Below are 24,084 nucleotides of genomic sequence, written 5' to 3' on the forward strand. Positions count from 1 at the left end.
AAGTTAAGGTGAAAAAAAAATGAACATAAGGCCTTTGTTTCTTGTGAGCATGAATTAGAAAAATCAAACGAACAAAACAAGCCTAAAGTCCTCCTAAAATAAAGGTTTTTTAAACATACATAAAAAGTATGATCGAGAGCAAACTCAAAACAACCACAGATGAAGATGATTTGGCCACACCAGACCTCAACACAAATTCCAGTTGTGAATGTCCACTGCAATATTAATGAGGGGACCAGCAAAAAAAAAAAAAAAAGGACCACCAGTACACGGCCCAAAACAACGCCTCTCTGTTAAAGTATCGAGGCAGTTCGAATTAAGTGTCTAGCACTAAATGTGAATTTTATCCACCAATTCTGTCACTGCTGGATTTGAGTTGGGGGGAGGGCTGCCTTCAGCATGGAGGTTATGAGCAGGAGGGGGAGAAGGGGGAGCGCATGCGGTCCTGTACTGACCTGTGCTGGAAGTTGAGTGGCAGGCCACCCCCTGCCATGCCCCCCCCTGCTCTCCCTCCCTCTGTGGGGTCGTCTGATCCACCCCAATGCGCCGGCGAATCCTCTGGCCAGCATCTGAACATATGGCGACAGGGTGAGAGGATGAGGGCGGATGGTGTACTCTGCAACACCAAGTTCTTGTGCTGCCCTGACCACTCCCCATCCCAACACACTGCCACCCTGCATAACAGGGACTTCATCATGCTACAGTGCTAGCCACCTCACACATTAATTTGTAGATTGTTATGGCAAACGAAGGACTGATGCATGGATGTCAAACATGGTTACAGTTAAGAATGATGACAAAGACTGTTAAATTTGAGTTTGATATCATTTAAGTGGGAATATATCTCCATATAAACATACGACAACGTTACCTCTGTCACTGCTAACATCTACACTATAATTGGCCTTTTAATTCCGAATAAATCTAATTTATATCAATCGGTTCATCGCAGTTCAACCCTTGTAAAATGTCAGCAGAAATCACAAGTTATAGGAGGAAAAAAATAAATAATGAACATTAAGAAGACATATTCTCAGGCAAAAATAATTGCACCATGAAATGAGGCCTGATTAAGTCTTCAGACTTGTACTGAAGAAAAGGTAATATTCCAATGTTCATAGGCTGCCAGTATACCATCATCCTTCCCCCTCACCACCATCTCATTAATAGAAACTCGATTTGCGGACAGCTGCACTCGCGTACACATTATAGGAGAATTGATTGCACCCAGCACACAATGAAAAGGATGAACACCAGGGAGGGAGGGAGTGAAAGAGGAGTGAATTAATTAAGAGAACCAGGTGGTCAAATGTTGGGTGGAAAATCACTAGCTAATGACACATCACACTGTGGCCACAGTCTTGCTGTGGACCGTTGTCTATTGTTGAAATACTGATGCTTCATTTGAAAATGACCTTATGCTCCTTGAGCCACATGGCAAATGAGTGCAAGTCAGTTACTCTGTGCAATGCATGCTGACAACAATGAAACGTTAAAATACCTTTAATACAACAATATATGAAGAGTCATGAATGAATAATTGCTGTCACCACATACAACAATTGGCTGATATTCAGGACTAAGTGATTCCCAACCTTGCCTTAAATTTTCCACTTATTTGTACTGTTACCAAACGTTGATTACACAAATATTATCAGACTCACAAGGTTAGACATTGAAGGAAACAAAAAAAAAAAAAAACTGGACAGCCTTTTGGTAATCACTGGAAACTTTAACAATTTGACAAGACTCTTTTTGTAATTTTACATAGATTGTTGTCACTGACGCAAGTTAAGCAACTTCTTCAAAACCGATACTTCTCGATCGTTTTCATCATTGCTGTAATGGAGGGAATCCATGAAAATCAAGTGTTTAAAGTATTCAAACAGAATTTTACTTTAAACAGTCGGTTGAAGAAAAATATCCATTCTTCTCTTCTTTTTTTTTTTATCGTTATAGTGTTATAGAGTTGAGATCATTTTGGAGCCTTTCGGGTGTTATTGTCACAGACCCGAATCGGAGCGTAAACTTTTTAATTAGACACTTCACTAATAAACCAATTAAGAGGAACGTGGCGCCATAACGTAATTACCACCAAGTGAGTATGTTTACAGACTACAATAGAAAAAGGAAGCGAAATTTGTTGTAGATATGTATATCTCGTTACAAACTAAAACAATAATGTGGATTCCATGGACATTATAGAGAACAAAATGGAAATTAACGTAATCTATTTAGCTGCAAATTACATTAAATACAAGTTACATTAATGCGGTTATCATACATTGCCTTATTTGACCGTCTCACACAAACACCTGAACCTAAATATATAACAGCTATCAAGTGTGGCAAATGGCTATTCGTATGTCTTACCTGGCCTGTGCTTCGTCCAGGCTTTCGTCGGTGATGGCCATTATTTGCTGTAGAATATCCCCAATGTCTTGTTGCGGTTGACCGAGGGACTGCTGTTTCCTGACCGAGTCTGGGTCACCGACATCGGCCTGTGGTAGTCCACCGAGTCCGGTAAGACCCGTCAACATCCTGGTCTGATCATCCATACTTTCAAAGAAAACTCGCCGTTTTCCTCAGTCGAAGAATACACACAAATAGCTAGCCTATTAGCTAGCAAGCAAAGTATTTTCCACGACAAATCATACAACACGTCTTACCTTACCCGACAGCGACAATTAGCGATTAGTTTTTAACTGTTTTAATTAATGAGATCGCACAGATATGCTTTACATTCGCGCGTGCTTCTTCTTTTTACTAAAGTCAATGAACGCGGCCAGGCTAATGCTGGCTAACCACCGAGCGAAGAGCAGCTAGGTTAGTAGCAGTAGCAGAGCAGAAAAGCAGCAGGGACACACATGCACAGACTGTGTGAGCTTGCCAACAGCGCCTCGCACATTTTCGGGGAAAAAATGTAAAACGAAAAATATAAGCACAAGCGAATGCGCACGTCTTAAAATGAAACGTGCCTATTCAAGAAGGAAAATAGACATAACTATATACAATTGCGGACCGTATACCTCCGATGAGAAATCTCTTACCAAAACAGAAAACGGTTTGCCATTGTTGTTGATGTCGCGCGAGTATGTGGGATGTTCTTCTGCGCGAGCGGTGTGCGTTGCCTTGACCATTAAATTCATAGCACCACAGAGCGCGAGCTTGTGGGAGGGCGCGAGCAAACTACTATAGAAAGACCAGCCGCCAAAGATAGATGGATTTTTATCTTTGGGAAATGTTTGAAACAGTACGAAAACATGAAGTTTATTAGGGTTTTAGATATTATTGCATTTTTCCTCCAGAATGGCAAAGAGCTCCTCGTGGGTGTGCAAATGGATACCCCCTTACGTCATCAGCAGTGCTTTTCCTGTCATAATTGGTTACAGCATTTTTCCCTTATAAAGGTGAAATGATTCACTCAACAGATTTTCCCAAACAAAACCTTAAATGTTCCTATAAACATTTAAAGAACGGGGGATGTGACATAAACGAGTCTCTAATAAGCTCCTAATACAGATGAAACATTAGCAAACACTGCATAAGGATTTCTTTGTGCAAGCATTCACGCCTGTTCTTCTGTACAGGTACAGCCCTGCTCACACGTGTGTACAAAATTATAATAAAATATAGTTCAGTCAGGTCAAATGCTGCAAGTTGTGCCTTTCAAAAAAAAAAAGTTACTGATATGCAAATGTATGGGCAGAGTGAGCCATTTTCCAGTACAGAATTCAATCCCAAAGCTAGACAGTCCAGGCACAGAATATCATTCTGCCTTCAACCCCAGACGAATGAAACATCCCATCAGTTTTCAGTATGAAAATGTTGACAGCAGACTGAAAATAAGTGTCCTTGTTTTTTGCAAACTGGGCAATTCTGTTGTTGTTTATCACTCAGATCACAGAGACAGCTTTCCAAGACGAATGGATGACTGCATGAATGTGGAGGAGAGCAGTAGCCAGCTTTGCTATACTGAGAAGAGATGATGGGTGTGCATAAGGGAGTACGACCAACACTGGCAGTGGTTTATGCTGACTCTCCAATGATCCATCTACTACAATCTGTAACTAATCAATCTAAAGTTAGAGACAACAAGAAGAGAACACACTAAAAGTAAACAGTAATTGTTCTATGCAAGTGCATATAGCACAAGTCACAGTTTGGGCTTCTAGATGGTTATTCAAAATACCTGGTGCATATGTAAAAGTTATCACTGCTACAACAAGATCCTACAAATCTAAATATGTAAATAGAAAGCACGACTGTGTTATTGTAACAATATAAATATATATATTATACAATAACCTGTGGAGACAAGAGACAACTAAAGCACCTTAAAAAAAGGTTTTAACTCTCAACATATTACATATTCAAATAATTGTGTTAGCAACTTGATCATGCAATTTTAAGTAGATCAGAAAGCAATTTTCCATCACAGTCAAGACCAATCTTCCTTATATGTAAGAGGACTGTCGGTTAAACTTTTTTGTCTTCTTGTTGGCGATTCATTTAAGGACCATTTCTGTGAAACCTCTACTCATTTGGATGCTAAGGCTGCCCTTCTCTCACCCCACAAGCATCAAGCCTCATTTTCATCTAAATAAGAATCGATCTCTCCTGCTGTGTGCCATCCTCCCTTACTCACAACTCTCACGGTCACAACCCCACTTGTCTTCTCTGTGCTTGTCCTTTTCCTCTCCAGTTACTCTCCTTGAGTACAACTATAAGGGAAATCCACCCTACTTCACATTGGGGATCATAACTGCATGGAAAGTCATCTACTCCAGTATTGCCAGGGAAAGGGGGTAATCTTGGCACTGTAGTAATCAAAAGTATGAATTAAGTACAAACTTTAATGAGTGAATGGGATCTAGAGATATGTGATAGCTACCAGAGCTTTGACTGACTGGTACAATGTCAGAGCTTCGTTCTGCATCAGTGACCAAGCCAAGCAAGACATAGGGGTGAGTCGCTATGGGGGAGGGGCCTCCTCCTGAATGGTCAGGGGACACTGATAAAGTGAAATATAAACAGCACCAAAAGAGAGTAAATGTAGACGATCCTCTAAGAACTGCACATAAAAAATTCATTGATTATTTTCCTCATGCTTTTTCCTGTTGAATTCACCTAGAAAACGGTCAAATGTCAGCATTAGATTTAGTAAAACTTTATTTCAAATTGATACCACGTATTTGTTTTTGGTCCTGCTTTTTGCATCACTGTTGAGAATACTGAAGAGAGCACCCATCAGTATTAAAACTCCCATCGTAAATACATCCAAAAATGTATTTCATCCATTTATATTTGGACAAAACCAGTTCTGGTTTCTGATGTCCATCACCACTGTGAACCACCATTAATTCCAAGAGACGGTGAATTCCTTTTTCAGTGTTTATTTTATGAACAATCTATAGTCTTGTCTTGCAAAATATTGGCAACATTTCTGAGACATTTGCCTGTTTCTTAACAGCAAGCAGTTTAAATTGTTTCAGGATTAACAGAAAATCTACCCAGGCTATTCACCAAGCTTGTCACAATTTTGTGTATGGCCAACCTCTGCCACCTGCTGGCCAAACACATACATTACCTTCTGCTGACTTGACAAAGCATAGTAGTTATGTAGTTGTTTATAAAAACAAATCAAAGAAATACAAAACAAAAATATCTTGGAATAAAAAAGTTAATGTTAGTCCTGCAGAGGCCTGTTCCTGTACAGGCACCAGGATACTTATATTATTGGAGTTGATAAAGGTGCCGACATGAGATTCCTGAGGATGTCTGAAGAAAGATTCTGGAATCCTGCTTCTTCAGCTGGTAGGAGACATTGATGAGTTTATAAGTTAATTTGCTCAACCATTGCTGAATATGCAAAAATAACAGAGAAAGAGACAAAAGCCAAACAAAATTATTACCCAATCGGCCACTGGTCTCTTTCACCAATAAGTGCGATTGGTCCTTGATGGAAAGAAGCTCTCTTATCATTTTGCACTGAGTGTCCATCTACAGGGAAAAAGATGTTTAAAAAATGTACACACAGGTCCTAATGAATTCAGTACAGATATCTTCACAGCTGAGAAGTAGTAATCATCATACTTAAATTATTGATAAATACAAACTAATTATAAAATCTACTTATAATTATTAGATTCAGCTTGGAGCTTGGAAAAGTAACATTGGCATTCATAAAAAGCAAATCACTCAAAAGCTAGAAGTTACACTTGCTCCATTATGGTTGTGTGGCTGTGGTATAGACTAAATCAACTCAGTTATTATCATAACATCTGCTGTTTGTTTCATTACTCACAGCCAAAGTGTACTTCTTCCATTGTTGTATTTTACCAAACACACACCACCAAGCTGGTAAGAACAATATAACATTAAAAATAATAATAATTCCGATTTAAACTTTTGCTAAACCAATCATTTCTACAAATTATAAAGATCCAGTCAGTTTATGAAAAGTAATGGCGTGGCAATATTAGGCTCGGAATTATTTATTTGAACTGATCTTTCATAGAGCCGTGATTGTACAATTAAAAGCTGAAATCTTTCCGAGAGCAAAACTACACCAAGAATATGGTATACAAATGTTAAGTTATTAGATTTTCTGAAAATGGCAGGGGTTTCAAATTTATATTAACAACATACATAATGTGGATGAACATATCGTGGCAAGTTGAACTGGATAAGATGCTTTTCGTAACCATACCTAAGCTTCTGGCAGAATTAAAGTTGGATATTTGACCACTCTTTTGGTAGAATTGGCTGAGTTTCATAAAACCAGCTGGTTCCTGGCAAAGATCCTACTTTTCAGCAGTATAAATAATTTTGATGAGGTACTGTGAGATAAGTTTAGATTTTTTAATCTATATGTAAATCTTTGCAGCTTTGTAACCCTTTCCTATCAAACATGTAATTTTGTACGATCATTCTGCCCGAGAAAAGGAAGATCTAAAACTGCAAATTGTTGCAAGCACACCGTTACCATGTCACTACTGACATGCTTGTTTTGCTGGGTGCATGTACACTTCCGACTGAAACTATGCATTTCAGATCTTTCAATAATAATAAATTAAAAAATGTACTTTCAAACATACAATCATTGCCATAGTATGCAGCATGGGTCGCTGCCTACAGAGAAGGCTGTGGTAGTCAGGTTTACTCTGTATGACAAGGTACTGTGAGGACTGGGCCATGGATGTAGAGTTTAGGGATATGCTTCCCGTCTCCTGCCCCATCTCAGCCTTCCTGCAATGAATAGTCAGTAGTCAATAGACAGTCAATAGACAGTATGACACAATACTGTAGTAATGGTACGGGATTCCTTAATGACAGTAAATGTGTTCACCTTTCCAGTTCCTCTGCTTTGCTTCTGTGTTTGTTCAACAGTACCTCCCAAGACTCACTTTCAGCCTGGAGCCTAAAACACATCACAAGTTGTAGGTCATGCCTCCCCCTCTCCTCCTTACATATGAATGTATGAGTTCTGTGATTATTCTGCGATTGCTTGGTGAGCATTACTTTTAATGAATAAGAATAAACAGTAACTTCGGGATATAAGATTACAAAGAACATCATACCTGTTGATGGCTCTCTGGACATTTTCCATTGCTCTTTTCACAGCTGGTCCCCTGGAACTGTAAGACAATTACACCCAAACATTCAATGTTATATTTTAATCTGTGGGCAAAAAATAGAATCTGTATAATTCACAATGAGAACTCACTACATAAAGACACTTTTACAGTACCTAGCTGAACTTGAAGGAAGTTGAGGTGGTTCTTTGTTTCTGATTTTGGCGAGGGAACCCCATTCTGTCTGGATGTACTCAACTAAATCAAACAAAAATCCAAACATAAATTAAAACCAAAATTTGAGTATCAGTAAATCACAATAGCCAGCAAAATGACTAAAGCTCATTGCATTGGATTACGAATGCAGTTGGGGATGAATAATTTAGCTGGCTACTGTAAAATACAGAGCTCTACGGAATATATACCTAATGAAGCACTAACCTTGTTTTTGAAAAGACTCCAGTGAAGTTTTTGGCACTGACTGAAGGGTATTTTGAGTTCTTTCCATTGCCAGCTAGAAACAAAACAGAGGTGATTCGAGAAAGAGTAAACAAGTAATATAGAACAACAATATCTTCATGAGCCACTAACCCAATATAACCTAGACCCTTACACGCTTTTCACTCATTTATAGCAGCAGCATCATTGGAATATCATTTGATACCTTGAGAATTTACGTATTAATGGGTTTAAGTGAAAATGATCACAAACAGATAACACTACTAAGACTGAGCATTTTATTTTTCACACCTACATCTGAATTTGACACAATATATTTAGTGAAACACTTGTGACTCCACTTACCATCATTGAAGCTTCCGAAAGTTTCTCAAGCCTCTCCTGCTGTGACAAGGATGTACTTATGCTCCTACACAAAGCTAGAGTAGATGTATAAATATGTATTTATTCTGTGGGAAACAAACACTCCATGATCACACTTTGGTGATTAAAATGACCAACAAAAAAAAAGTCCGATATATCTCACCCTGATATGGGTTAGGAAGGGCAGGGAGGGAGCGTCGGGTTATGGTGGCTCTCCTCCAGGATTTTCTCCGTACAGTAGGGCTGACGGGGTCCTCTGAGTTTCCGGTCTGCATTTGTGGTTTGTCCGTCTCTAATTGTTCTCCTGCGTCTGACCTCCGTGCTGTAGGCGAGATGTCGGTACGGGGAGACTTGGCTGGGGGAACTAAGCTTGGACTTGTGGAGAAGCATCTTTTCGTTGACTGTGTCACTGCGTTGACCTTGGTGTGCAGCAGAACAAGAGCCAATGATGCTCGGTTAATTAAATCCGTGAACTGTTGAGATGCTGCAAACTTAAATGTTTCCAGTTTAAACTTAAGTTACATGTCTTACTTCATTCGAGACTTCAGGTGAGGTGACACCTCCACATCTACAAGAATATGTATTGAATAAACCGAAAACCGTTAAAAAAAACTAAAAAAAAACAGAACAATTAGGTTATTTAGCCGACATGTTTACATTAGAAAGCACTGCAGACTAAAACAATATGCTATCGGCAAAACTTTAAAGATTAAGACAGAAGTTCAATTTAGCTTAAAATGTTTTTACAACATTTTGTCAGGACAACACGATTATTAAAGATGAATTGCTATTAGCACAAGCTTAAAAACAAGATACTTGCCCTTCTTTCGTCTGCTTTTCCGCCATTTTAATTTCAAATAGATTTCCCCTCTGCGCGCGCTCAACACGCCAAGCTCAATACGGCTAAGCATCATGGGAAACGTAGTGTACTGAGGGGGAATGAGGGTGAGTAACGCAGAAGTTATTTGTTAATATTTACAAAACGCTTCCTTTGCAAGACTTTTGCTATAACAAGTTATATACGATATTATGTACATTTAAAAAAAATCAACTAGAATGTGTGAAAAAAACTTATAAAAAGGGCTGAATAATTTTTGCTCACGATTATTCCCAACCTCCCCAATTATATATAATTTAGTAATTCAACGTTATGGAAAATCAATTGCGGACTGTGATCACAGAGTAGTTTGAAGAGTCGGCCATATGAGAATTAAAGTCGAGTATATCGACTGAGGTCCCAAGAGCAAGTACATATTTGTTCTTAAGGTAAGCCCCAACCACGATTTCATAAAGTACAGCCGTCTTGATTTTCCCTTTTTTTTTTTTTTTTTTAAATTACATTTTATAATTTCTTTTCTTTTTAGGATCTCAATATTTAGGAACTTTCAAAAGCTTAGTAAAATATCAGAAAATTACTTATGGCACAAACACATGGCATATAAAAACTAAAATGAAATGTAAATTAGAAAAAAAGTTCTCTCTTTGCAGCTTATTTCTCTTTGTCTCTCTATTATTTGCCCTGTGCTGGACTGACGACCTGTACAGATCATCACCTGCTTCTCATCCCATGTCAGCAAAGGCAGGCTCAGTCCTGGCAAACATCATAACTTGATGCAATTCTTTTTCAAATCCTCAGACACATTTGATATTTGTCTCCAAAAAGTCAAGAGAATAACTCACTCAGCAACTTCACAGCTTTAACCATGGTTTCGCCAAGATAACTTCTCAAACACAATACAGGAAAGTTCCTGTCTCTGTTAGACAGTTCTGGTGTCTTTCATCAGTTTCATTCATTGAAATCTTGTTGTCAGAGTATTCGGATATCTCTTGCTCAAAGACCTTTTTTTTTTTTTTTTTTAGTTCACTCAGCAATATATTTTACATTGAAAAATTTACAACAAACAGTTTACTTATCAAATCTGTCCATCTATAAAATTGTGAAGCTTTGCCCAGAAGATATAAGACAAGTTAGCTCTACATTACATTATTTACTATCTCTATACAAACTCCAATTGTGCAGGGCTACTGGTTGGCAGTTTTGATCTATTCTATGGAGTTTCACAGTTATTATCAGGTTGCAGTGCTTACTGCACATCTCTTAATCACTATCATTATGGCACCAGAACTCGCCTGACAGGCACCATAGTGAGTAAGTTCTCATTCTTCCATCCTGTTGCTTGTAAAACATAGCGGCTGTCCAATTTTCGAGTGCTTGGAATGGAAAATTCAATTATTTTTTGTCCTTGCTGAGAGGAGTTCAAAATTGCATCAAGACCTATAATCACTAAGTGCAGCCATCTGGTGAATACAAACTGCCTGCAAATGCACAAGAGTATACCAAAAATAAACCATCTCAGATCTCTTCATGCTGGTTTTTAAAGATGGTGTAATCGAATATAAATTCTGTCTCAGCAGGGTCAAATATAACCTGACTCACGTCATCTGGCTGCGTTCACCAACTACACGCGGGGCCGTTCCCTTTCAGAGGGCGGGAGTCAGGTAAGGTCAAATATACCAATTTCCACAAGTTTTTTAAAACAATAAAGACGAGGCGTTGGTTATCGGATGGCTCATGAAAGGAAAGGCCAACTCTGATCAGTGATTTTACTTACACTGATTAGTAAGAAAAATCTTATGGTTAATTCTGAAATGCCACAACAGGTGATCATTATAAAATATTCATCACAGTACAACGTCAGCCATGAGAAAAATACCACGCATCATCTTTTATCTAAGTGTATCAGTCTCTTTTATCAATAAAAACACAGCAATTAATACGAGGGTACAAGCATTTTCTCAGAAAATGACTGATGCGACAGCCTTCAAGCTGTATATTCTTGACTGTATGAATTTCACTAAGCGAGTGTGTGGGAACCATTTAGACTCGATGGTCCATCCCATGCTTTGAACAGCTCTTAATTCAGTGGAACAGTGTTTATATGAATTACTTTTGCTTATAAGTTGCTCTACTTGCTTTTCATTCTCATATTTATATAAAACATTTTTGAAAAAGTACATTTGAAAAATAAATGACAGTTATCTGTAGCCTATCATTTTGGTATCTGCATGTGTTGTAGATGAGCTGGCAGGTAAGCACAAAGTTTGCAAATTTGTAGTTATTTTTGATCAGCTGACGCTTAATGCAATGGCAGTTTTGTTTTGGCCAGGGTCATACATCTCATGATATAAAAGATTTAAAAAAATCATAAACCTATGTACAGTTTGACTGTATTGTTAAACCTTGATACATTTTTACTTACCAATTCTTGGGAACAGGATAACGCATGACAAGTCGGACACATTTAGCTTTTCCATCAGTACTCGATGAAACACTTAGCAGACTTCTTAATTTGTATAAGTTTTTATAAGTTTGTTAAAGGTCTTTTTCACTTTTTACAAAATCAAGGAGGGAAAAACAAAAAAAAAAAATCCAAAACACTATTGCAATTCTCTTGGAGAATGCCCCTTATTTGTGCCTGAAGGTTTCACTCTGGCTGGCACAATTTCACACTCCAGTCAATACTGCTGTCTTCATGGCCTTTTGTAGCAGTTGGGAGGGACAGACGAAGAGGAAGTAATGTAGAAAAAAAAAAAAGTTATGAAAAAAAAAAAAAGATTTGAAACAGAGCCAATAAAATTAGATACGGAGAGGATTAGGGAGGAGCAAAGCAGTACGAAGGAGGGGATAAACAGAGCGAACAGTACGACATGCCATGACTGTTTCAGCTGTCTTGTGTATGTCACAACAGCTGTAATTCTCTTTCCCCTTCAAAGTCTTCTCTCCCTTTACAGTTTGGTTGATAAGGGCAGCGTTTGCTGTTGGCACTGAGTTCAAGAAGGCAGCCTGAGAGTTCCTTTGCCAAGCAGAAACTGCAGGACACGGTCCACCAGCAGAGCGGCGACAAAGTCCACCAGCAGAACTTGGGCGATGATTAATTTGAACTGCAAGGAAGTAAACAGTAAGCAGGTTACAGTAGCTTATGAAGTGTAACATTATTATAACATAATAACATTATTATATTATGGTAAAGATACCGTTAGCTCACCTCAGTTGGTATATCTACGAGAGCAAACTGTTCGTTAAATTCCGGTGAGGAACCAGAAAGAAGCCCAACAATTGCTAAACCTGACAAGGCGATACTCCACAAAAGTGGCCGATTCTCACTTAGAGATTCCATGAATGGGTGCCCCTGTCAAAAACAAATAGAGAGGCTTTGAGTAGAATAATAATATACCTAATGAAGAAATAACAACTGCTAGAAGCATTTAAAATAAGTACCTTGTAGTTGATGGCAAAGGTGGCCATCTGCATGGCCATTGACATTATGTACACGGTGCTGTTAATTAGACTGGGTTCAAACTCTTTATAAAGATCTACAAACTGATCCTCTCTGCAAGAAAGGATATGTTAAATGTTAGAATGTATTCATAAAATGTTCCCAATGAGCAAGACTACAAAGAGTTTTAATAATAAAAAAAAAAAATCTCCAGGACAATACAAGATTAGAACATAAATTAAATTAGATATGACAATTAGGTGAATAACATAAGCACATAAGCATTTGCTAAACAGTTCAATGTATTTTAGAATGAGCACCATCTTCAAGGACTTCAAGGGCTACTTTAAGGAGCCAGTTCAGGTGGTATGGGCATGTGCAGAAATTTTGCTCACATCATGTTCCTGCCCTCAAGTCACCTTACTTGCAACTGGCTCCAGCATGTTCAGAAAGAACATATTTATTCAAATCAGAGAGAAAACATTTTCCCACTAGTCACATAATCAAAAGGTTCACAAACTGTCCCTTCTCAAACTCAAACTCAAACATTAAAATTTCATTTTGACTGAGCCAGATCGGACCAGTCTGGCCTGATTGAAGAGTTTATATGAGGAACTTTTATCCTGACTGGAATATGATTAATAAAAGTGGTATTTACATTATATTTTACATCACTTCTGGTGTCGAATGTTATTAACTAGGCAGAATACTAATGAGCCCACTGCTAGAATTTGTGAGTGTAATCAGAACACACACCTGAATATAATCTGCAGAACTGCCTTTTTGTTTGTTTTTTATACTGCCCGGTCTTACTTTATCTTACCTGGGTGGACTTCTGGTTTGTGCTTCTTTGTAAAGGTACACAAGACTACAGAAGTGAACAGCGAACTGTAGCAGCACCGTCAACACTGTATACAGATTGAAGATGTTTGGTAAGGGCCGCTCTCGTGACAATGTTTTCAGAGGCTGCGTAAACGGGGGGGAAAGTTCTTATTCAGGTTGTTTGCAAAAATAGCAGAGATGTGTTAGATTCTAAAGAGATGACAACTTATTACATATACTTATTTAAACTTGAATTTTCACCTTTGATCTAGAGATGAAGAGGAAACATCCGGCTAACAGCAGGCCTTGCAGAGTTGCCTGGAAATCACTGAACTTGACTCCCTCGAGGTAGAGGACAGACTGACTGTAGGCCAGTACTAGAGCATTGAGAGCGAGGATCTTGAACATCTGGAGTGTTGTCACCAGAGTGCAACGGCCTTGCTTTATTACATGGCAGACTGGGGATTACAAATATTCTTCAGCAGTGGGAAGCAGTTTCGTGTCTGCATCTATGCTAACTATGATACGAGCTGAAATGACAAACAATGAGCTACTTACTACACTGTATGGAGGAGAGCTTTGATGTGAAGGGGGCAGCGATGGAGGCATCACCGAGTTTCACTACTTGTACCTGATCCTCTTCAAGTTCTCGTAGAACTTGACTGATCCTCTCCTGTCAGAGAAAAATATTGATATTTACAGCAGAGTACAAATTTAAGTTTTTAGCAGTAATTGTTTTGTAGAATAAAATAGGATGGGTCATCAGCACGCAGCCATGAAGGCAAGTTTCAAGAAGAAGGAATTTGTAGTTTCTGGGAAAAAAAGTAACGACCTTTTGTGCTGCGAGCTGCTCTTCTCTCTGGGCCATCACTCGCTGTCTGGCTGCCCTGGAGCTCAATTTGGCTCCTGAACTGACAGGCGGTAAAGGTCTGGATTCTGATGTGGATGCCTCCTTTTCTCTTGTCCTCTTCTTTTTTTCAGGCATGCGTTCAGGAGCATTGGCTAACAGAGCAACACCTGTGGAAAAGCCAAACTATCATAATTTCTCAATGCTGAGGTAATTTACAGAAACTAATAGATTAATGATGACTGAGAAATCTTACCTATGTGAGCATGTTTAAGAGCTCCCACATCATTTGTACCATCACCGCACATCAATGTCACATAACCAAGCCCCTTTAGACTGGTGATCACAAACTCCTAAAACACATCAGGTGAATAAACCACTGTTACATACAGTAAGATCCACACCCCATACCCAATTGTACCGGCTGCTTGTATTTTTCAAAATGCATCTCAGAGGGACCAAGTGTTCTCGAATTAAAATGTGTGCCTATTGGCTGCATTGTAAAGGCACCTTACTCAGACTACTGTCCGTCTCTTTCCCGCTCTGTCTGTCATAGATATCACTGCTTTAGAAGGTCTGCTCTTTCACAAAAACCACAACACCTCATATTGACCACAGTATTTGAAGGAGGTCAATTTATTTTGCTATCTAATTTCATTGTAGCTGTTAATTTAAAATAAATAAATAAATAATTTAATGTTGCTGATGTTTCTACAGCTACTATTGCAATTTGGGAAAGAAAAAAAGAAAAAGTCATGACATGGGGTCAATTCTTGGACCTCTTCTGTTAAACTTGTATATGCTCCCTTTGGCTCAGATATTACAGAACTTTAACATCAATTATCACAGTTATGCAGACGATACACAACTTTATGCGTCTCTGTCACCGGACGACTGCAGCCCAGCAGACGTACTGTGTCAGTGTCTGGAGGAAATAAACACCTGGATGAGAAAGAATTTTCTACGATTAAATGAAGACAAAACTGAGATCATTCTGTTTGGTAGCAAAGAGAAGAGGGTCAGCGTTGGTAAATATCTTGAGACTCTGGACCTTACAATCACTGACCAAGTTCGTAACCTCGGAGTGTTGATAGACTCAGATCTGACTTTCAGCAGCCACATCAAAGCTGTCACTAAGGCAGATTTTTACCAACTCAGAAACATCAACAGAATGAAAGGTTTTCTCTCCCAAAAAGACCAGGAGAAACTCATCCATGCGTTCATTTCCAGTAGACTCGATTACTATAATGCTCTTTTAACTGGACTTCCCAAAAAGAGCATTAAACATCTGCAGCTCATCCAGAACGCTGCTGCTAGAGTTTTAACTAAGAGATCTGAACACATCACACCAGTTTTAATATCTTTACACTGGCTTCCAGTCAGTCACAGAATAGATTCTAAAAGTCTGCTCATGGTTTACAAATCCCAGAACGGTTTAGGCCCAAAATACATCTGTGATATGTTCAGAGAATATAAACCCAGCAGAGCTCTTAGATCCAAGGACTCAGGTCAGCTGGTCCAGTCCAGAGTCCAGACTAAACATGGAGAAGCAGCATTTAGCTGTTATGCTGCAAATAAGTGGAACAAACTGCCAGTGGAGATTAAACTTTCACCAAATGTAGACATTTTTAAATCCAGGTTAAAGACATTTCTGTTCTCATGTGTCTATGCATGAAATCTGCATGGTATCTTTTAACTTATCTAGACTGTTGCTTGTTTTTAATGGTTTTAATAATTTTATTTCTTTCTCTTTATATTCTTTTATGTATTTTTAATGCTTCTTCCACTCCCCGCTACAATGCTTTTATTTTATGTAAAGCACTTGCTATACAAATAAATTTGACTTGACTTGACATGACACACTGAATGGGACACAGAAATAAGGGTCTGTTGTAATTTTTGGTTTTTAAAATGTTTTTTTTTTGTTTGTCTTTTTAAAGATGGCTAAGACTACACAACTCATAAGTAAAAACAGCTCATTTAAGACCTACCTTCTGTTTTGGACTGACACGAGCAAACACTTGTATATGTGGCAGTAGGCTGTGGAGTAGCCGGGTTTCACAGCTCAATCTGGCCAGCCCTTCCCCTGTTACACATAGGTCAAACTGGCGCACAAACGAAGAAACAGAGGGAGGTGGCAGTGATACAGATACACTGCCATCAATGGATTCCCACTGCCACTCACCTGGAAAAGGAAAAAACATTGATGCACAATTCATGTTCAGTCTATTTAAAACACCCACTGCAGTACTCTGGTAGAGCATGTTATTGTACAGAGATACCTGTCTTACCCTGATTGGGGCTTGGCTGCAATATAAGTGTGTGCTCTTTCTGAATAAAGTGAAGCTCTCTTGCGACATGGCATGCAGTTAGAGGGTTATCTCCTGTGATCATAACCACCTGAAAGAAGATGTGATTAAAATTACCCATCATAAAACCCTGTTTATTTGAATGTGTATCTGCAATTTTGCATTTACAACTTATTTACATGATGAGAAGCTTCTTGGATCTCCCTGATAACAGCCTTGCTGTCATTCTTGAGTGGACAAGAAACAACCATGAACCCAACAAAATGAAGATCACATTCCAGAACATCTCGACTCATCTCCCGAACCTACGTGACCCAAAAAGATTCAGCTCAGTTCTGTTCTCAGACATGACATATCAGACAGTCTATGAATTTTTGGACAAAGACTAAATATTGAACCTGTTGATGACTCAGGTGTCCGATCTCCTTGTAGCCCAGGGCCAGCACTCTAGCGCCTTCCCGTGACATTTCTCTGTGGACTTCATCATAACTTGCCGGACATTCTGAAAACTGCAGCCAGTCATGTTAGGTTTTACTCAACTTAGCTGGATGATGTGAGAGTATGTTTAAAAGATGTCAGTATGTACCATTCCTCTAAGCGTCTCTGGAGCACCCTTGACAGTTGAGATGTAGCAGAGCTCAGTTGATCCTGGCTTCTCATAGGAGGCTAGCACTGACATCCTCTTCAGAGCACTAGCAAAATGGAAACGCTGGTGGATCTTTAGTCCCTGGGTTTTGATGCCTCGTGGGAACACCTTTTCATCTGATTTGAGAGATAAGAGTCTCTAATTGTATCTTTAAGAACAAATGTACCCAGATACTAGCACTTATACTTAAAGGAGATCTGATAAACTGCCCTGTTTTAAGATGCACTTTTCAAATTACAGCACCAAGCTTGATGCTTGTTGAAAGGTAGTACCTAAAATCAAATGTATCACATGTAATTACGAGAGGCAAAGTTGTATGTAGCCTAACACCAACAAGAGCATAAATTGTACATGACCTTTTGACAACTGCCCTGCACTGTGCATTTAGTGGGTACCTTTAGTAAGAGTCCAGTCAGCAGCAGTCAGCATGGCTTTCTCCAGTGGATCTCCCACCAGCTGTCCATCATCCAGAGTAACCAGTGAGTGACAGGTGGCCACTACCCGATGTGTCTCAACTGGTATCTCAGAGACAGGCATCACCTCCTTTCCTTCCCTGTCATTAACATAAAAATGAATTGATAAGCCCCTTATAATGCAAATACATGTCGACTTTAACAAAGCGAAACTATAATATAATGCTATGTGTTTGTAATTTACTTTTTTTTTTTTGTTTAAAACTAAACTGTGATAAGAGTAAACAGGTTTTACCTGAGGCCGGCTACCCCTCGTACAACCAGACTGTCACTAGTCAGTGTTCCTGTTTTATCAAAACAGCAAACCTCTACTTTCCCTGCAAATGGTATCCTGAAGGGCTCTGTGCAGAACACATCTGAGCAGAAGTAGAAGAAGTAGACTCAAATGAAACACTGCCTTACAAACTTAATACTAGAAGCTGCGTCATAAGTTCATGTGATAAATATTCTATAATCAAGCCAGAAAGAGAAACAAAAATACTTACAAAGTTTAGCAAGGGCAATAAGAGACGTGTTAACTGCTAGAGAAAGTTCTATGGGGAGTTCTGGTGGAACCACTGAAGTGAGGATAAGAGTACACTCCAAAAATAGCTTGTAGCGATTCCGGCTGAGATCCTTGGTCCCTGAGGGGAGGATAAAAAACACAAACACCCTTTTTGGAATCAACTTTATCCCTCATCCCTACTTATTAGCAGTGACTTTGACTGCAATGATTGGCATAATAAATAAAAATCACATCTTAATGAGCTGATTCTGTGCACCTCACCTTCTACCCACACATAGACAGCAGCAGCAATGGCAAACACAAGTAAGAAGAGGATGAAGATGAAAGTCTCCAGGTTGTTAGCAGTCACTCTCTTCACACCAAAGAGAATGGTCCTCAACAGTTTACCCTGGAAGAAAGTTTGTCAACCCACATTATTTTGTATGACTTAACAACCCATTCACAATGTTTTCAAGAGAAGACTAAAAAAACCAAAACACCAAATGGCAAAAAGGAGCATATCAATCTAGAATCATTATGCAGTCTTTACCTGAGAGGTATAGAATCCTGTTCTCAGTACGTAGGCGACACAGCCATTGTCTACAGCTAAACATAATGGAAAAGGTTTAAGAGCATGCAACTCATGTTAAACTTATCTTGACAATTAATATGTGCACAATATTGCAATATTGAATTAACAGCAAAAAAAAAAACAATCCCTATTAACAGATAACTGAATAAAGGGATAATAACTTACGCTTAAGTCCAGCACTGGCCTTTAAAGGTGGGCTATGCTGGACCACTTTTGTCCCACCAGAGATGATATGGAGACGAGAGTCTACCTGAAGATCCAGAATTCGCTCGGGGTCCAAGTCTTCCACTGGCTCCTGCACACAATATAATGTCAGTATTAGTGTGACAGTATAAAAAAAAAAACCTGTTTAAACTACACATTGTATCATCATCTGTGCATTATGCTTGTTTCTAACCTTCATTTGTGGCACAGACTCTCCAGTCAGCATTGCCTCATCCACAATACAGCGACCCCTGAGAAGCAGCACATCACAAGGTACCAGGTTGTCCTGGGGCGACCGTCCTACAAGTTAGAGAATAAACATTTTAAACTTACAAAGTCAAGTTGATGTTTGGGGTAAGAAGAATTGAAAACTTGGACTGGACATTTACCTATCGAGACGATGTCTCCAGGGACAAGTTCATCACTAGAAATGGGTCTCCACTTCCTGTTGCGATATACCTGTCATCAAGTACATCCACTTAATTTGGTATACTTTCAACAAATGGGAAATAAACAGATGAGCCAGAAATGATGAAAACCAATGCCTAATATTCAATTGGTCCTTTTCTGTAACTTAAGCAGCTTTGATCCTCTGAGACAAGGGATCTCCAAGCTCCAAATGTGTTCTGTTGCATCTGACGACAAGATGTTATCCATAGACTCTTCACTTGTGTGTCAGAAGTTTCAATTTAAGCTTGAACATATTTCTTCCTTGATCATCCCTGGACCAGTGCCGGCAAGTTCTAATCATCTACCCCATGTAAAAGCCCCTTAAGTCTTTAAAATTGTTACAACTAATATACTCTACACCTCAACAAGTTTTCATAAGATAACAAAATATTATCTCATCAACTGATGTTTTTGCTCATTTGTGAATACTTTGAGACCTAATACTATACTATATCATTTAATGACAACTTTAATACAATAACAACAAATAAGTCATGCAATAAATTCTTCATTTGACCAAGCTTACCTGAATCATGTAGGGCTTGTTTCCCATACGACGGATCTCTGACATATTCCTCATTTGCTGCTGGACCAGGGAGGCCTCAAATGCCACAAGCATGAACAGTGTGAAAACACTGTAGTACCAGTACTCATCCAGACACCACAGTCCCACACAGAACACCTGATGAATGGTTCGGGGTAAATAAAACATTTTTAAAACATCCACTACAAAACCAGTCAGAATCTGAGCACAAACACAGACGTACCTGGAAAACAAAAAAGGGAGCCGTAGCCCTCTCTTTGAAGAGCTCCAGAAAGTCTGGCACCATCATCTCAGCGCGATTAGTGCCGTATCGTTTTTCTGCAACTCTGAGCTCAGTCTCTTCCTGGTATCCACGCCATGACTGAAAGTAACCCATTGGGTTGTTGATGGGGAACGCTATTGTAAAGAAACATTTCTTTTCTTTGTAGTCAAAGATGTAGCGTATCTTTTGAAACTCAAAGGATAAAATCCTTTCCCCATCGTCGTCCTTTTGATCAGAAGAGGGGAGAGAAAAAAAAGTTACAATTACAGCTTTAAGGAAAAGTAAAAACATACAAGTCTGCAAAGAAAAAAAAAAAATCAAAAACCCTAACAGAATCACCTCCACTTAAAAAGTGGCTTATATACGATGCAAAGCATTAATGATATCTGACAGGTGATCACAGCTTTGACACAAATGGTAAAATTAAGAGATGTGTCAAAACCTTGAGCTTTGTAGGTACAAAATATAAGAATTGGGATATCTTTCCAATAGAGACAACATGGAGTGATAAAATATGAACTAACCTTGTCCCTCTGTAGTGCAACAAGCTCAGCAGAACCATTGTTGGGGGTGGGAATGACCTTTGCCAGCGTAGCCTTATTTGGGTCTGGCTCCTGCATTTACAAATGAACAATGACAAATTCACACATAATTTCAACTAAATACTCCCCACCTACCCCCAAACTATTGTAGCCACAAAAACACAAGAGACTCACTCTATAGGGAGTGTTTGGTTTGCTCCTTTTGGATTATTAAAGTAACATGATGGTGCAACAGGGTAGATAATGGAAAGGCGACTTGCAATGCTTTTATACATAAATCGCTCATACTCACATATAGAAAACACAATGATTATTTTCTTTTCCGTGCAGTTCTACAATACTGATCATATAGTTCATTGCATTTCAGCCAAAATATTGGTCTAAATGCCTTCCGAAAATGACAGTACAAAGCAGCAACTGCTTAAATTACTTTAGCAACCATCCTCTATAAAGATGATTCCATATATGCGTTTCACACAAACTTTTGTAACCCAAATCTGATCTTCAGTCTCTGCATTCACTTAATCAACTAAACATTTATTTTGGTTTGTTTTCAAACATGGATTCATAGTATTATTACTCATAGTACAACATTTTGAATTCAGTGATTTGTATAATTTTGGCTCTTCAGATTCTGTTACACTAAAAATGATGAAAGTAAAACCAGGTATTGCCAGGTAAATTGTTAGTGCTATGTAAAGAAACGATATACTAAAGTTTTTGGTTTTACTACTATCAAACTTTGACACCTTATTTGTAAAACTCAAAAAATTATGAAGATCTGTGGCCATACCAAAACAAGAAAATGCATGGCTTTAAGCAACAACTATTATAATATAATTAAAGAACAAAGTGAGATGGAAAAATAGTCTTCCAGAGCAAATGGCAAAACAACAGACATGTATACAGTATTCGGGTAACTTTATCTAATAGGTCCCAGTACTTGGTACTTCTGCACCTGGGCCTATTATGTCTCTGACCTTTAACCTCTATGTAAATGGTATGGGGAGAAAAAGCATATAAGAAAACAGATCTGGAATATCCACACACTATCGCACAATAATTTATGTTGCTTATGTTTACCTTTGAACAAGTGAGCCAACAGTGCGCATGCACTGACCAATAACCTGAGAGTGCTGTAAGAACGTGCGCGATCCCGATTGCGGCTAACGCAAGGAGGCCTGCCTCCGGGTACTCGGAGGCACCATACACTCCTAACCACACATATAGCCAGCACGGGTAGAGTACAGCCAGAAACGGAAGGACGGTGCCATGTAGCAGTCGGGGCCTTCGTCTATACAGCGTCACCGAGCTCACCAGCTCGTCGCCGGTGCTGCTGTCATGCTGGTTGTGGTTAACAGAGGGGGCCATTTGCAGCTCACCCGGTTCTCGCATTCCATCTGCAGCCATACTCCCGTCTTTCTTTGCGTCGTTCATTGTACTCTGCTTACCCTTTGGCCCCCTCTATCATCCACCACCACCCCGTCGTGCTGTAGCTAGTAAAAATTGGGTTTTACACACGGTGCGGTGTGCTGTCCTGCTTTAAGAACCCGTTTACTGAATCGCCCGTTCTCCGACCGTAGCTTCCGCGTACGTAAACACGCAAGTACACGTAATGTAAAGGGCTAACCAGAGCCTTATAGAAGGAGAGACGACACAGGAAAACACATCGCGATAGAATCTGAAAAAAAAACTTTTTTTTTCTTCTATTCTATTGAAATTTAATTTTCGTCTAAGTCTAATCTCAAAATAAAAAAAATCCTTTATTTGGCAAAAGATCAACTACTCATTAATGCTTAAAATGTCCGAAGAAGAAACTACCCCTTTAATGAAAATATCGTAGTGATGGGGGTGTGGCCAAAAATAGTGACGATGCAAGCCTAAACCAATAAAATCAAAGAACCTCAGCACAATGTTTTACCTCCGTCCAATCAGATCTGAGTGTGCTTGTTGTAGTTCCGGGACTCACAAACATGGTTCCACATGCTGAAACAGTGGGGTTATAACCTTTGTGAGCAGTTTCTCCGTTCGGTACAGCTTTACATAGCACCATGTAAGAACTGAAAATCTGGATAATATCAGGCCTAATTGAATCATTATTTGTATTGTAGAGAGAAGAGCTCTATAAATGTAAAAACAAAAAGATTTTTGCCAATACAACAAATGTACGCTTCGCTGTTTATTGTTCTGCTTGTTATGTGCAACGGCACGTTTATTAGGTTGATGATAGATGGCTGATTGAATGGACCTGTCTAAAATTACGATTTGTATATTTGTCACCTTTTAGGCAAGCTGCTATGGAAATAACGGCAAGATACTGCCAGAAAGAAATGGAGTCATATGGGTCATGTGTGTCCTCCAACCCATCGACATGGCAGCAAAAGTGTCATGACCTAAAGATGAAGGTTTCACAATGCACATCTTCACAGTAAGGCAACTTATCTGTTTGCTCTCTCTCTAAGACATATAAGACATATGGCCTACTTGCTCATTTAAAAACTTTTTTTATTCTTAATCCTTAAATGTTTATAGTCCAGTGATTCAGAAGATCAGACAGGACTGTTCCAATGAGTTTGTGAAATTTGAACAGTGCCTGAAAGAAAACCAGGATACACCTACCTCCTGCTCAGCACACGTGGCCCGCTTTCTGGGCTGTGCAGAAACAGTGAACCTCAGTGGAGTGGGTAAGTGCCTAATCAAAGCTGTACATCTATATTATTAATGTGTAGATTGTCACCTTTCATCATTTCTCTTTTTAAGAAAGTAAAGTGCCTTTCATATCACACTGGTCTGTTTATGTTGGTTTTGCATTTTTGCACTGAACATATTGAGAGTTTCTGTTACTAAAGCTCAGTATTAAAATATAATTGCTATGTTAGCAAAATTAATCAAATCCTTCACCATTTTTCAGAGATTTTTATTATAGAAAACATAAAGATGTCTTTCTTTTTTTCCCAGCAACAGATCCAGAACCCCAGCTAAAGTAGGATCCAACATTTTCCATCATGGGATTACACCTATGTGTTCAGCAGCACAGGTGGGCTGGTTAGACATGTATCCCCCCTCCTTGATACAGTGTCTGTTGAAATCCCTTTTCTCTTGACTGTGAGTTAATGTGACTATTTGTAAAAAAAATAAAAAAAAATAAAAAATAAAGTGTTGCAATGCTACAGCTCTGTTGCAGAACTTGTGGAACATTTTCTTATTTTATCATTATTTGATTTTGAACATAA

General features: G+C 38.9%; 4 protein-coding genes across 9 annotated transcripts in view; 1 reads left to right on the top strand and 3 right to left on the bottom strand.

Annotated features, from left to right (window-relative positions):
• The window catches only part of pbx4 (pre-B-cell leukemia transcription factor 4), a 28,579-nt gene extending 25,425 nt beyond the window's left edge, over positions 1–3,154 (bottom strand). Inside the window, exons 1-3 of one of the 6 annotated variants that reach the window (XM_075453234.1) lie at positions 3,051–3,154; positions 2,374–2,559; positions 456–569 (exon numbers count right to left, since the gene is read on the bottom strand). In XM_075453234.1, coding sequence (XP_075309349.1) covers positions 456–569; positions 2,374–2,559; positions 3,051–3,073 — 323 coding nt within the window. In that variant the 5' untranslated portion in view covers positions 3,074–3,154. Of the gene's footprint in view, positions 1–455; positions 570–2,373; positions 2,611–3,050 lie in introns of all 6 variants that reach the window. The other 5 variants (XM_075453236.1, XM_075453235.1, XM_075453238.1 and 2 more) reach the window with 5 other exon arrangements.
• A 2,226-nt stretch (positions 3,155–5,380) lies between these two features.
• dsn1 (DSN1 component of MIS12 kinetochore complex) lies at positions 5,381–9,267 on the bottom strand. The gene is made up of 11 exons (XM_075453723.1): positions 9,220–9,267; positions 8,931–8,967; positions 8,563–8,818; positions 8,382–8,455; positions 8,019–8,091; positions 7,754–7,835; positions 7,584–7,640; positions 7,352–7,423; positions 7,101–7,251; positions 5,916–6,003; positions 5,381–5,814 (listed from the first exon to the last, which is right to left on the bottom strand). The coding sequence occupies exons 1-11, from the start codon at positions 9,243–9,245 to the stop codon at positions 5,732–5,734; spliced, it is 999 nt and encodes a 332-aa protein (XP_075309838.1). The 5' UTR covers positions 9,246–9,267; the 3' UTR covers positions 5,381–5,731.
• Positions 9,268–11,095: 1,828 nt separating this feature from the next.
• On the bottom strand, positions 11,096–22,439 carry atp13a1 (ATPase 13A1). Its single transcript, XM_075454086.1, has 25 exons — positions 21,935–22,439; positions 20,834–20,923; positions 20,271–20,534; positions 20,030–20,185; positions 19,443–19,512; positions 19,247–19,353; positions 19,015–19,144; positions 18,808–18,863; positions 18,540–18,666; positions 18,259–18,396; positions 18,009–18,129; positions 17,696–17,853; positions 17,241–17,416; positions 17,053–17,163; positions 16,834–16,959; positions 16,637–16,745; positions 16,337–16,530; positions 14,602–14,698; positions 14,331–14,515; positions 14,057–14,171; positions 13,760–13,956; positions 13,500–13,642; positions 12,679–12,790; positions 12,446–12,589; positions 11,096–12,341 (listed from the first exon to the last, which is right to left on the bottom strand). The coding sequence occupies exons 1-25, from the start codon at positions 22,286–22,288 to the stop codon at positions 12,231–12,233; spliced, it is 3,591 nt and encodes a 1,196-aa protein (XP_075310201.1). The 5' UTR covers positions 22,289–22,439; the 3' UTR covers positions 11,096–12,230.
• Positions 22,440–22,795: 356 nt separating this feature from the next.
• On the top strand, positions 22,796–24,023 carry chchd5 (coiled-coil-helix-coiled-coil-helix domain containing 5). Its single transcript, XM_075453131.1, has 4 exons — positions 22,796–22,904; positions 23,139–23,279; positions 23,384–23,535; positions 23,810–24,023. Coding segments are annotated over exons 1-4 (324 nt in total). The 5' UTR covers positions 22,796–22,902; the 3' UTR covers positions 23,839–24,023.
• Positions 24,024–24,084: the final 61 nt, after the last annotated feature.

The sequence above is a fragment of the Odontesthes bonariensis genome, chromosome 21 (assembly GCF_027942865.1).
Source record: "Odontesthes bonariensis isolate fOdoBon6 chromosome 21, fOdoBon6.hap1, whole genome shotgun sequence".
Taxonomy (NCBI): Eukaryota; Metazoa; Chordata; class Actinopteri; order Atheriniformes; family Atherinopsidae; genus Odontesthes; species Odontesthes bonariensis.